Source organism: Camelus ferus, chromosome 4 (genome assembly GCF_009834535.1).
Source record: "Camelus ferus isolate YT-003-E chromosome 4, BCGSAC_Cfer_1.0, whole genome shotgun sequence".
Taxonomy (NCBI): Eukaryota; Metazoa; Chordata; class Mammalia; order Artiodactyla; family Camelidae; genus Camelus; species Camelus ferus.
In genome coordinates, this window is record NC_045699.1 from 39,634,210 (window position 1) to 39,646,440 (window position 12,231).

A 12,231-nucleotide genomic window follows, 5' to 3' on the forward strand; every position below is an offset into this window, starting at 1 on the left:
TGGTTTAGTAGGTTTCAGTTGCAAATCAGGTTGACCTCAACAGCTGTGCACACGAGACAAAGACTGGAAAAGATACACTATGAGCGACTGATAACGAGGACCTCTTAGGCAGCGTGTTGAGGTCACCCACAAGTAAGACACTGGTGTGCACACACAGAGGGTCCAGGGTGAATTGGAGATCAGGAGATTTTTTTATTACCTCACACTTCTCTTATAAGATCTCTCTTCATCGTACCTTACGGGATAAAAAACAAATGTGGTGAGGAAAATGAGCAGACAGGTGAAACAACATGACAGGTCAGTGTGTTACAGAGCAGTCGAATCAGGAGAGAAAAAGCCTACCCAAATAATAATCAGATTGCCCTTTGGGAGAAATCTTATTTCCATTAGATATAATCAATGAGTTCAAATTTATAATTATGAACAGCCAATTCTCATTATTTGCAGATTCCATGTTTCCAAATTCGCCTACTTGCTAAACTGTATTTGCCGCCTCCGAATCAACACCTGTGGCACTTTCATGGCACTTGTGGATGGTCACAGTGTGGCCAAAAATCTGTGTCACCTGACATGTGGGCTCCCGGCCAAGGTGGACGTGGGCCAGGCTCCGCCCTCTCGCCTCACCTCTCATACTGCAAACAAGTGTCCTTTTTACCGTCTGTGTAGTGCCATGGTTTCCTTATTTTTGCGCTTTCTGCTGGTGAATTCTTTGTTTAAAATGTTCCCCAAACACTGTGCTGAAGTACCAGCTAGAGTTCCCCAGCACCAGAAGGCTGTGATGGGGCTTAGGGAGAAAATACATATGTTAGATAAGCTTTATTCAGGCCCGAGTTATGATGCTGTTGGCCACGAGTTTGGGGTTTGTTAGTCAATCAACCGTATCTATCAAGTAAAGTATCTTTAGACAGAAACGCACATAAAACAAGGTTATATATTAATCGCTAAATGGAAATGTTGTGACCAGGGACTCATGGAAACTTAGCCCTGTATTTCTCCCAGGAACAATGGTTCAGTATTTGCTGTTCAAACCCATAAGAACATCACTGCTGTGAATAACAAGATTTGACTGTAATCAATGACTATAAAATGATTCCAGATTTGGCTCGTTTCTCTGTAAGCCTTCTGATGACAGGCTCCATCCCGGCTGAATATTGGTGCTGGGATTAGCTGACATCAGATCCTCTGAATACGATTGTGTAACCGGAAGGAGCTGTAGGGCTTGTATCAATTTGGAAATGGCATAATATGAAAATGAGGCAATGAGGGTCAGTTACAGAAATGAGAGAAAGGACATCCAGAGGAGATGGGTTGCGAAAGACGGGGGAAATCATGGGCCCGTGGGGAGGACAGGCATGGTAGTAAATGTCTTCCTCCAGAAGAAAATCTTTCCAAATGGAACTCTTATCTCCCAAACAAACTATTCCCAAACGAAGCTCTTGAAAACTGATATGTGATAAATGAAAAGTGCTTCAGGCATGCTTAACTTCTCAATTAAACTTTCCGGTATGACAACGAATCTCTAAAAGCAACACAGTTATATGATAAGGAACCTTCTGGACTGCCATTCTGTGCCTGGAGGCTTCCTGAATGCTCTGTGTGCACTGTCCTCATTCAGTCCTCAGGACCTTTCCATGAATCTCGTGCTCCTCACTTTCTCATTTTACGGATGCTGAAGCCAGACTCAGCGAGTTTGCAGCAGGTTGCCTGAAGCCTCAGAGAGGAGGTGGGAAGGTTCAGCTCTAAGGCTGAGCCTCCCGAGCCCATCTCTCCTCCAGCTGCCACGCCGGGGAAGCGCTGCCCTGCTTACCTAGAAGTGGCCAGTGCTCACTTCCACTTGAAGCGGGACCGTCTCTGTCTTCTTCTGCACAGGGAGACAGCGCTAGAGGTGGTGAGTGCTGCTCCAGTGCTTTTTAGTTTAAAGATTCTGGAGATGGGGCGCCCCTTTCCAAGGTGGCAGGCCAGAGCTGCGAGGTGTGCTGGGTGTGGGAACCCTATGAACCTAGTGAGGATTACGGCCACCACCGGGTTCTGTGAACGCTCTGCTTGATGCAGCTGAGCCCACTGGCAGTGCTAAAGCCAGTCCGTATCCTCTATTCATACCCGATATTGGGATGGAGGAAGACCAAATGCATCTACTCCTGAGTTTTGACTTTAGATGGATGTTTTACTTTTATTTATTTATTTTTTTAGTGGTTCTTTTAAAATTAATTAATTTATTTACTTTAATGGAGGTATTGGGGATGGAACCCAGGACCTTGTGCATGCTAAGCACACTCTCTACCACTGAACTGATACCCACCCCCCTAGATGGATATTTTAGGGGAGGTAAAGAAAACTGCTAGAAAAGGGCATGGGAATTTTGGTGCCAGGCTGACCTGGATTTGAATTCTAGTTCCATCTCCTCCTCGTTCCTACTTACACTTTGCACATCCCTTTCCTCAGGTATCTTCCTTATCTGTAAATGGGGGTTTACTGAGGGGATTAAACAAAGGATCTAAACAGAGCGCTTCTGTGCCCAGCTCAGCACAGGCACTTTAAATGAGAGTCTTTTCTTTCCAGTTTCCGTGCCACCCCCACCTTTTTTGGCAGGGTGGTGGTGAGAGGACTCATTTTTGGAGGCCCAAATTGGAAGGTCCATTTTGCTATCCATCTTCTGGAGGAAGATGGGGGTACCCTTGTCTGTTTTCTCTGAGCTGATGGTTACATATCCCCCACCCAGTTCAAATCAAACAGAAAACTAGTGAATCAGATGTAGTGAAGGGAAAACACGATCCACAGGAAACAACAGCTCTTTGCAACAATGAACCAGTTAGGAGGGCTCACTTTCCAGCATCGTGGACCAACCAGGCAGTTGTCTGGTTGACTGCTTACTCTTAATACTTTTGCAGCATAATCCTGCAACCCTCAGGAGCCATGCTTTCTTCCTACAGGCTGCTGCCGCCTCAGTCCCTGCACCGAGTAAGAAAACCATCCCTAACTGCGCCGCCCATCCCTCTCCTGTGTCTTCCACCTGAAGGGGAACCATGAAGAAAAAGGACTGAGAAAAAAACAGAGAAAAGGTAATTTTTTTTTCCTCTTTTCCTGGGGTCATCCAGAGAAATTACCTTATATAACGCAATAAAGAAATCCAAGCTACGCTCAAACCCTCTTGTGTCCGTGAGACATGGGAGACACAAGTAACAGATACACTGATCACGTTAAATTTACGCTTTCTCCAAAATGGTAGTAAAGTCAGTGAGCGATCATGAACGTGAGCAGATATCACTAACAGCAAGATTATGTGAAAGAAGATCTCAAAGAACAGGACTTAAATCTTGAGGTTATAAGAAAAGACATCTATTTACTGGAGAATACCTAATGTTGTTTTAAATATAAGATAATGCCATCTCCCCGTATTCCAGATAGGAGTTATTTTCCAGTCTCCTCCTCTAGACATGCAATATTTCTTACCAAATCTTCGAACCGTCAGGACTTACTTGATGATGCTCTCTGGAATATGGATGCAGTCCATTGGGATCAGCCCACTGAGTTCTGATAAGCTACTGACATATTTAATTTTGCTGCTGAATTTTGAACTGAAGAAAAGAAGAAGAAAAAAGAGATTAGTCGTGCCATCATCCCCTCCCAAGGCTGCTGCCTCTGCCTGACAATGCTGATAGACTTGTCACCTTGCCCCAGAACTCTTACTAAGAAGGGCTGCATTGTTTGAGTGGTTACTATATGCCAGATTTTAAGTGGTTTATATAATATTAACTCATTTATTTCCCATTATAGCCCAGTGAGGTAGGTACTATTATTATTCTCTTTTTAAAGATAAGGAAACTCAAGACATAGGAAATTAAGTATCTGCTCAAGGTCTCACCTTCGGTAAGTGACAGAGCCTGGATTTAAACCAGGCATTCTGACTGCAGGGTCCACACTCTGGGACACACATGGCCTCCTGGTGGTTCCTGCCACTCTGAATGGTCACTGGTTTGGTTTATGGTTGGTTTGGTTTCGTTTACTTGTTTTTATCAAACACAAATGTTGTCATTAGTTCTTTCAGAATCTACCAAGGTTGATACATTTTTAAAGTATATATAAATTTATTTTCTTCTTTTTTTTTTTTTTTTTTTTAGTTTTAGTTTAAAAATTTTTTTAGGTTTTTTTTAAGTTTTAGTTTGGGAGTTCATTCCAGATGAACCAGTGTTCAAAAAACATGTTCCAATAATTAGATTTGAGTTACAAACGGCTTTCATCCAAATGTTGTCATTTCAAATGTGTGTCAGTGCACAGAAAACAACTTGCAAGGAGATCCCTGAAAGTGATAAGGGAATTTGCTTCTAGGGAAGCTTCTGGGGTTGGGAACAGAACTGGGAGTTGTGGAAGGAAGAATTTGGTCCTATCTCTCATGACTGGATGTTTTATAAGAAAAAGGCATTTTTGTATTATTAGTGTCATAGCAAACTAATTCTAAAAATGTATCATTCCAGTTGAAAGAGAACTTGATCAAGCATCAAACTTTCTTAGTCTCTCATGAAAAGGCCCCGTCAGCCTTCTGGGAGGATGCTGAGCTGTCTGCCACCTGAACTGCCTTCTGTTCAACTGCCGTGCATCCTGATAGGACGTCTTTTCAAGGTCATTTCTCTATACACTGTCTTTCACATTTCTCTTGCAGTTTTGACCCTGGGCCGTGAGTCTTGGGTGGACACACTACCAATGACATGCTCTCTTAGGTCACTTCCTTCCTCTGGAGGTTCTGAGCTACATTTTGGTTTTGATAAAAGGTGGAGTGGGTAGAATAAGAGGGTAGAAGTCATGCAAGGGGGAAACCTCCAGCTCTGGGGGTGCGTTCACTGGAATGGACTGTTCTCCAAACAGGCCATGTTCTTTCCTTCCTGGTGTATTTGTACCTGCTGCTTCCTCTTCCTCTACCTGTTTTTAGCTAGCCCATCCTATTCGTTTTTCAAAACTCGTTTTGCAGGCTCATTCTTTTGGAAAGACGCTCCTGATGCAGATTCTCAGTCCTCACGCTCCACCTGTTACCTTAAGCACCCCCGCAGCCTGAGTGACACCCCCTCGTGCTTCCTTTGTGCCTGGCTTATGACTGTTCACTAGCCGGCCGAGGTCAGCTGCCAGGCTGTGAGCCCCTTGAGGACAGCGGTTGAGCTGTGTAGTTCTCAGCCTCCAGCAGCTAACCCAGTGCTTGACACAGACAAACAATTCATTTAGAAAATGAAGTGGCCATATACCTCCATCACAGGTGTCACCCTTTAGCAGTGAAAAGACGTAGAATACGTTTTGGTGACTTTTTTTTTTTCCAAATTGAAAAGTTGCTTTCCCTGATTCACAGGGAGCTCTTTAAAGAGAATCTTACATGATGAAACTGTAGAATACAATGTTTAAGTACTCGAAATGCATTTTCTTTAGAATCAGGCGGGCACTGGGTTCAAGGCCTGAGTCTGTCATTTATTGGCTATGTTACCTTAGACCTGCGGTTGGCCAGCTAATTGACTGTTTTTAATAATCCTTGAGCTGAGAATGGTTTTTACATTTTTTAAATGGTTGAAAAATGATCCCAATGAGAATATTTTGTGACATGTAAAAAGTATCAGGAAATTCAGCTTCGGTGTTCATAAATCAAGTTTTACTGGCGCACAGCCACACTTACTTATTTCCATATTGTCTACAGCTGTTTTTGCCCTACCATGGCGGAGCTAAGGAGTTGTGATTGAGACCGTATGGCCCACAAAACCTAAAATATTATATCTGATCCTCTACAGAATGGGTTTGCTGGCTCCTGCTTTGGACAATTTATTTGACCTCACCTCACTGTTTTTTCCCATAACAGAAAGGGTAAATAGAACTTCCTTCAGAGGATTGTCATTAGAGTTAAATAAAATAATGCATGTAAATACTCCATAAATGTAAGCCATTATTGTATGTGATTTACCACAATACTACCTGCTACAATTTTAATATTGTTGTTGTAATTATTCTCCTCTTGCCACTCCCTTCAATAAGAAGTGTTGACTTATTTTATGGTAAGAATATTGAAAAATGATTATATTTATCAAGAAGAAACATGTTTGTTTTATAATTATAAGAGCTGAATTATTAAACAAACATCAGTGAACCAGTATCAATTCTAAAGTTTACTTTTTTGGTCATTGGAGTTTGTGTAAGCTTTTTATTATACATTGATTCCTACTCCCCTGTCAAAGCATTTTGTGCTATTATTAAAATAAATGCTTTTTGTGTATCTTAAAAGCTCATATTGTTTTTTAAAGTAACTTAACATGGTATATAGTAAAGAGCTAACCTTTGCCAGAGGAGAACTAGGTTGAATCCTGCTGTTCAGTTGTGGGAAGTAGGGAGTGGGAATGTTAAAGAAATACAAGTGAACACTGAACCAAAAAGATGGACTCTGGAAAGCACAGTAAAATCTATGTAAAAAAAAATATAAAGGATTTTAACCTTTAATTTTTTTCTCCAGAAGTGATCAGAATTTTTTCAGGGATTCATTAATAACTTTGAGACAGAAAAATTTTAATTTATCTAATTTGTATCCTGATGTTAGGCAAGACATTATTTTATCATCATCATAATGCATATTAATAATATATATAATATATAAATTACATTATTTAGTTGAAGTATAGCTGAGTCACATTAGTTCACAGTGATTCACTATTTTTATAGATTATATTCCATTTAAAGTTATTATAAAAGATTGGCTGTATTCCCCGTTGTACAATATACCCTTGTAGCTTATTTTATATAGAATAGTTTGTACGTTTTAATCACGTACACGTTTTGCCCCTCTGTTTTTAAAGCTCTCTAGAAAACCCATACTCTCTTTCATTTAACTGTTTCAGTCTTGGTAGATATGAGGCATATCTTCTTTTTTTTTTTTTTTTTTTTTTTTGCATTCCCCAAATAAAGGTTATATGGCAAGCTAACACAAAACAGATGAACAAATATTTACAGATCTGAACTGAATTTAAACCAAGAAGCCTCATGGATGACCAAAACAAAGCCTCAAAACGGCTGCTCAGACTCTGCCTGACTTTAGTGTCCTGCCTGGTATTTGTTCAGAAGCAACAGAACAATTAAGACGTGGCTTCGGTTTCTGTCCTTGGTTTGTCTTTATTTTCCATTGTCATGCTACTCTACTACCTCGCTGATTCTCGACACAATACCGTATTACTTTAAAAGTAATCTATCTGTTCCCTTTTGTAATATGGCATGGAAATCCTACTATTTCACCTTCTGTGTTTACAGCAAGCAACACAGAGGTCATGCTTTATAATCATGGGGGGAAAATATTCATTATGAACTAATGCTCACTCATACTTAGATTCTTGCTGGACAGTCCATAGTATCTTTTCAGGAAAGGCAGAGGCAAAATGTATTTTCCTAAATACTCTCTTGGTTTGTGAATTTTTGTTTCTAAGACAATGAATACATATTTTTAAAAACCACTAGTAGTAATTTTACTTTTACTGTAAGAATGACCATACCTTATAAAAGGTCGTGTCACTGCAAGGATTGTTCTGATGAACCAAGAGGGATGAACAATGATGAATGATTTCAAATTCTTCCGCAGCCTGTTTTCAAAAAAGAAAAAAAATTACTTATAACCTATTTTGAGTAGGAATTAAAACAAAGTCTATCCCCAAACAAGAATATATTTTATATATATATAAGGAGATATATATATATATATATGTGTATAAATTTAGGGAGTTCTACACAAGATACTATTATCTGGTAGGGAGGTACAGAATGTCATGATTAATAAAGAGAATTTAAAAATTTTTGAAGTATAATTTGAAACTTGTATGATTCAAACCTCATTTTCCCATAGAAATAAATGTAAAACAGAATGGTTGTATTCCTGGAGTGCACAAATCTATAACCATCATGGCCTATTTTTGTTTAGCAGTGCTTTTCATTCTTGTCAGCATTTTCTTTACTATTTTGAAATGAATACACTCTTGCTAGCAACACAGCCAACCTGTTCTACTGAGCCTTGGTTTCTTCTGTGTCCTGAAAATAGTAGCAGTGTTTCATGTGGTTGGTTGGCCTTCAGATGATCATTTTAACATTTCTGGTAATTCAGGAATACTTTTCAGCATTAGCAATGCTACTTTATGTATTAGGTGATTGAATGGATTTTAGGTACTGTAACAGGGCACTCACATGTTGCTATGGCAGGGGCCGCACCTGAGGGGATACCACACCTATGGCAGACATCATACGTGTGTATGCTTATTATGACAAGGTAGATGGCAATAATGTGTTTTGTTCTAATAAAACCAGCATGGATGGAAGTGATGTGTCTTGAGGAAGGGGCTCCCTAAGGACTAGAATTAACAGAGAATGTTGAAATAAGAGCAGAATGGTTGCCTAAGTCACAACAGTCCCAGAGCACAAAAGCAGCACCCAGGACACACGATACCAGGAGACTGGTCTGTCAGCTCCAGATGTGCCTCCATGTGGCAAGAGCATATGATACTTTAAAATACTTGGTCGCCAATTTTGAGATTATAACATTTAATAAAATCTGAGGAAGTTCTGCTATATTTCAAATTCGGGGCATCAAGTGACACTTTTCATTAATGTTTTTATAATTTATCATCTCAAATCTGCATGAATTTAGTGTTCCTCAATTGTGATTGCATTCTGGTAAATTAAGAGGTCATCAGAGGTGGGAGTTACTGAGGAAGTCAAAATAGCGACGAAATCATGGAGGCAACATACCGTCTGTCAATCATCTGGTAGCATTTCTTCATCCAGCCTAGCCCTGGCATCTTCCGTCGTGGAGTTGCACCATTCAGGTACACAATCATGTAGTCTTCAGCTACCATCAGCTCTAAAGTACTTATTACATATCTGATCACAGGAAGGAAGAGGATTGTCTTTAGTTCCCACATGAAAGAGTTCATCTCATTTCCCATAATTATATAACATTTAAATTACAGGGTGCATGACATTTAAGAATGGTTGCCCATATCACCTCTTCACCTGGAGAAGAGTGAAGTTACCTAAGATCATTTCTCTGAGAGTGAGTATTACTCATTTATTTGTATGATTATCTTTTTTCTTTTGTTTTTTAAATGCAGGTACACTTGAAAAATGTGTGGGTTGGAAATCTGACCTTCAGAAATGTCAACAGTGTTCTTCTATACTAAGGGCAAGTCAGATTAAGTAAAGGCAGGTATAAATGGAGTCAGGTTATCACCAGTTGACTAAGAACATGTTATCAGGGAACAAAAATAACACTTCACCCAAAGGCTGTTACATAAATTTTTAACTACAGGCCAAACTGTTCATTTTGTTTTCAGCTCGCTCTACTGACAAAACAGCTCCTCTGAAGCTTCTGGTCGCGTGAGCAATTTTCCTTGACACAAATTTCATCAACTTCTAATCAAAGGCTTAGCATATTCTACATCATCTATTTCCCTTTATTAAAGACGCTCTATCTGCCATGTACATGCCCACAGACATTAACTCAAAGCACTTTGTCATAAGCATCACTCACAGGAAAAGATTTTCCATGACATAGTGGTAATCCGCCCGACTGCTGTCTGGCAGAAAACAGGCGGCAAACACAATGATGGCATTTAGGCCGTCCCCATAGTATCCTGGGGGACAGACAGAAAGACATTTGTAACCAATTGAAAGCTCTTAACAAGATAATACTTAACCAGAAGGATAAATCTGGACGCCTTGGCAAGTGTGTGGATGTGGATGTCACAGGTAAATCTTTAAAAAAGCATTGTGTGCTGCTTCTCTAATGCTGCTTCTCTAAATACATGCACATACAGTCATCTTTCAGTGGTTAAGGCATGTTATATAGATTCTTAAATATACAGTGTGAATATATCTGCATCTATAGAGTCTCCCTATTGTGGATGATTATGTGTGTTGTAAATAGTCATAAGTGGGTGTATAAATATTAACTTATCAAAGGATGGGGGAGCAACATTTTTTTTACTTAAGGGCTAATTTATAGAATAAAAAAGCTAATTGACATATTTATTCTTTCCTTTAGTGGCTATGGAAGGGGTTCTGTTTTATCCTCTTTAGCTCCTCCCAGTTTTAGGCCCTGATCGATCTGCAGGAAAAATTTAGTCACTGAACTGCTGTATAATCTGAGACTCACATGCTCCGTTGACCAGATACCAGTGAGTAGAACAGGAAAACACCTTGACTTTGATTTTGAGGCCTGGTGTACTTGCCCGGAGCTTCCCTGGGATCTCCAGGCTCAACAGACAGGTCCGGGGTACATTCTGGTCAGGCCTAGAATAACTGAGCACAGAGTTCAGAGCCTAGACCCTTAAGAAGAGGGCAGACTCAAGAAGGGACTGGTTAAAGGATGCCTCTCTTTGAGTTTTATGAAAAGGTGTGCTTTCGGGAAAACTTGAGAATGACTCCCTGGTCGTACGTGTTTACTGGTCAGGGAGGGAGGGGGTGAGAGCCGTTTGCGGGTGGCCGCAGGAGAGCGGAGGCAAGTGTGGCCGTTGAAATGTCAAGGGCTGAGGAAAATGGACAGACGTCTCAGGACATTTTACCCCCTTGTGACAGCTCTGCCCTGTCCTTTCAGCAAGCTCTGTGCTCCCTGAGAGCTCAGCTTTAAAACTCATGGCAAGTGGCGGTCAAACCGCCACAGGTGTGTGTATGGAATCTTAGCATGTCTTCCAGACTTAAAAATGGAAGCCATGCCCTGTATTTTTATTTTTTAATAGCCTTTTAAAAATATCTGTGCTATGTGTCATGTAACATAGTTCTGGACTTCAGAATCAGCAAATAGAGATCTCAAAGCTTTGAGTTGGAGGACAGGGCACACCCATAAGCCTGATCAGAACTCAGTGTGTTTCAGTTTTTCAGAACTCCACAAATACCCCTCTGGTGATTACAAGGCAGTGAAATAGTGGCTGGATATAGATTTGGATGGGCTTAACTCTTGAAAAGCAGTTTAATAAGATGTTCTCTACAAGAATAGAGAGTATGACTCCACCACAAAAGAGGTGGGGAAGAAAGCAATACCAACTAAAAATACATCAAATTATGGGTTTGTGTATGTTACCAATTTGAGGTGGTTGTAGACGGTGTTTATGCTACACATCTTAGAAGATGCTACCTATGTCAGTATACACCTGAGGCAACACATGTTTGCAAAACAGGATTGCAGTAGCTTCCCTCTGGATTTTTCACGCTCGTTCCATCTTATCCAGTATTGGGGTATTTACCAACTGCTTGTTAGAATGTGGTATGAAGGAAAATGGCAGAAGGAGATATATTTTAATACAAGTGCTTGTTCCACCAAACAGTTTCATTTAGGGAGATTCATAACAGAATAGAAATCCACACGGGACAGGGTGGCCCAGTGACAATGAATCTGAGCACCACGAAAGTGTGCAGGTCAGACCTAGCACAGTGAAAAAGACCAGGTTCGTGAAAAGAAACAGCAGACCTAGTGAATCCATCTTAGAAACAAGGACAACAGCATCCTTTCAAAAGCATCTTTCTGAACATGGCTGTCTGGCTCCAGGGTGTCAGGATAATTTCAAGATCGTGACTGCTCAGTTCCTTTGGTTTCTTTTTCTATTTCTGGAGAATTTCTAAGAATGTGGCTTTTTTTTTTTTTTGAGGAAAGACTGAGGTTTGTAAACAGTACTTCAGAAGTCATCCCACATGGCAGTTCAGCTCTGCGTGTCACTGTTGTCTGTCCTTGGAATGCTGTAGCGTCGTGTTTGCTTGGGTTCATCTAACCGAAGGAATTCTTAAGGATTAACTTACCACTTCCTGATCATTGTCTAAGTCAGGAATGTCTCTTGCTATAAAGAAAAATTACTGAAATTTACACATGAAAATGGATTTTTGCACTTTGAGGCAGAGGAACTGTAGGAAGGGAAGAAGTGGCAAAAGAAAGAAGAAGACAAGAAGAGAGGGGGAGATGGAAGGTGTAAGGAAGGAAAGAGAAGCTTTCCTTGTGCAAGTTTTCCTTCTCAGTCCAGAGTCAGGCTCTGGAGCTACTTCCGGCAACAGTCACTGGCAAAGTGCAGTAACTAGAATGAACAGGACCATTTGTGTTTCGATCCTTGCCTACGCCTTCAAGCGGCTCATCTAACCCAATTTCTACGCTTAAGATGCAGCTGACTCAAGTGAAGTTGCCTGTCAACAAGTGCACAGTTCACCTGAGGCTCAGGTTTTTTTTTTTAAACATGTACTTATCAGACTCTC

The 12,231-nt window shown here is 40.5% G+C and overlaps 2 protein-coding genes across 13 annotated transcripts in view; one reads left to right on the forward strand and one right to left on the reverse strand.

Annotated features, from left to right (window-relative positions):
• The window catches only part of GCNT1 (glucosaminyl (N-acetyl) transferase 1), a 143,581-nt gene that overhangs the window by 119,815 nt on the left and 11,535 nt on the right, over window positions 1–12,231 (forward strand). For 2 of the 7 annotated variants that reach the window (XR_004319284.1, XR_004319285.1), the window contains exons 5-7: window positions 2,931–3,059; window positions 4,473–4,617; window positions 8,967–9,049. The gene's annotated coding sequence lies outside the window, so the exon portion shown is untranslated. Of the gene's footprint in view, window positions 1–2,930; window positions 3,060–4,472; window positions 6,242–8,966; window positions 9,050–9,329; window positions 9,623–12,231 lie in introns of those variants that run through there. The other 5 variants (XR_004319281.1, XR_004319283.1, XR_004319286.1 and 2 more) reach the window with 4 other exon arrangements.
• The window catches only part of PRUNE2 (prune homolog 2 with BCH domain), a 233,612-nt gene that overhangs the window by 12,247 nt on the left and 209,134 nt on the right, over window positions 1–12,231 (reverse strand). For 5 of the 6 annotated variants that reach the window (XM_032477876.1, XM_032477872.1, XM_032477874.1 and 2 more), the window contains 5 exons: window positions 9,527–9,629; window positions 8,746–8,877; window positions 7,503–7,589; window positions 3,477–3,575; window positions 200–235 (listed from right to left, as the gene is read on the reverse strand). In XM_032477876.1, the coding sequence (XP_032333767.1) occupies window positions 200–235; window positions 3,477–3,575; window positions 7,503–7,589; window positions 8,746–8,877; window positions 9,527–9,629 (457 nt within the window). The remainder of the gene's footprint in view (window positions 1–199; window positions 236–3,476; window positions 3,576–7,502; window positions 7,590–8,745; window positions 8,878–9,526; window positions 9,630–12,231) is intronic. The other variant, XM_032477875.1, reaches the window with a different exon arrangement.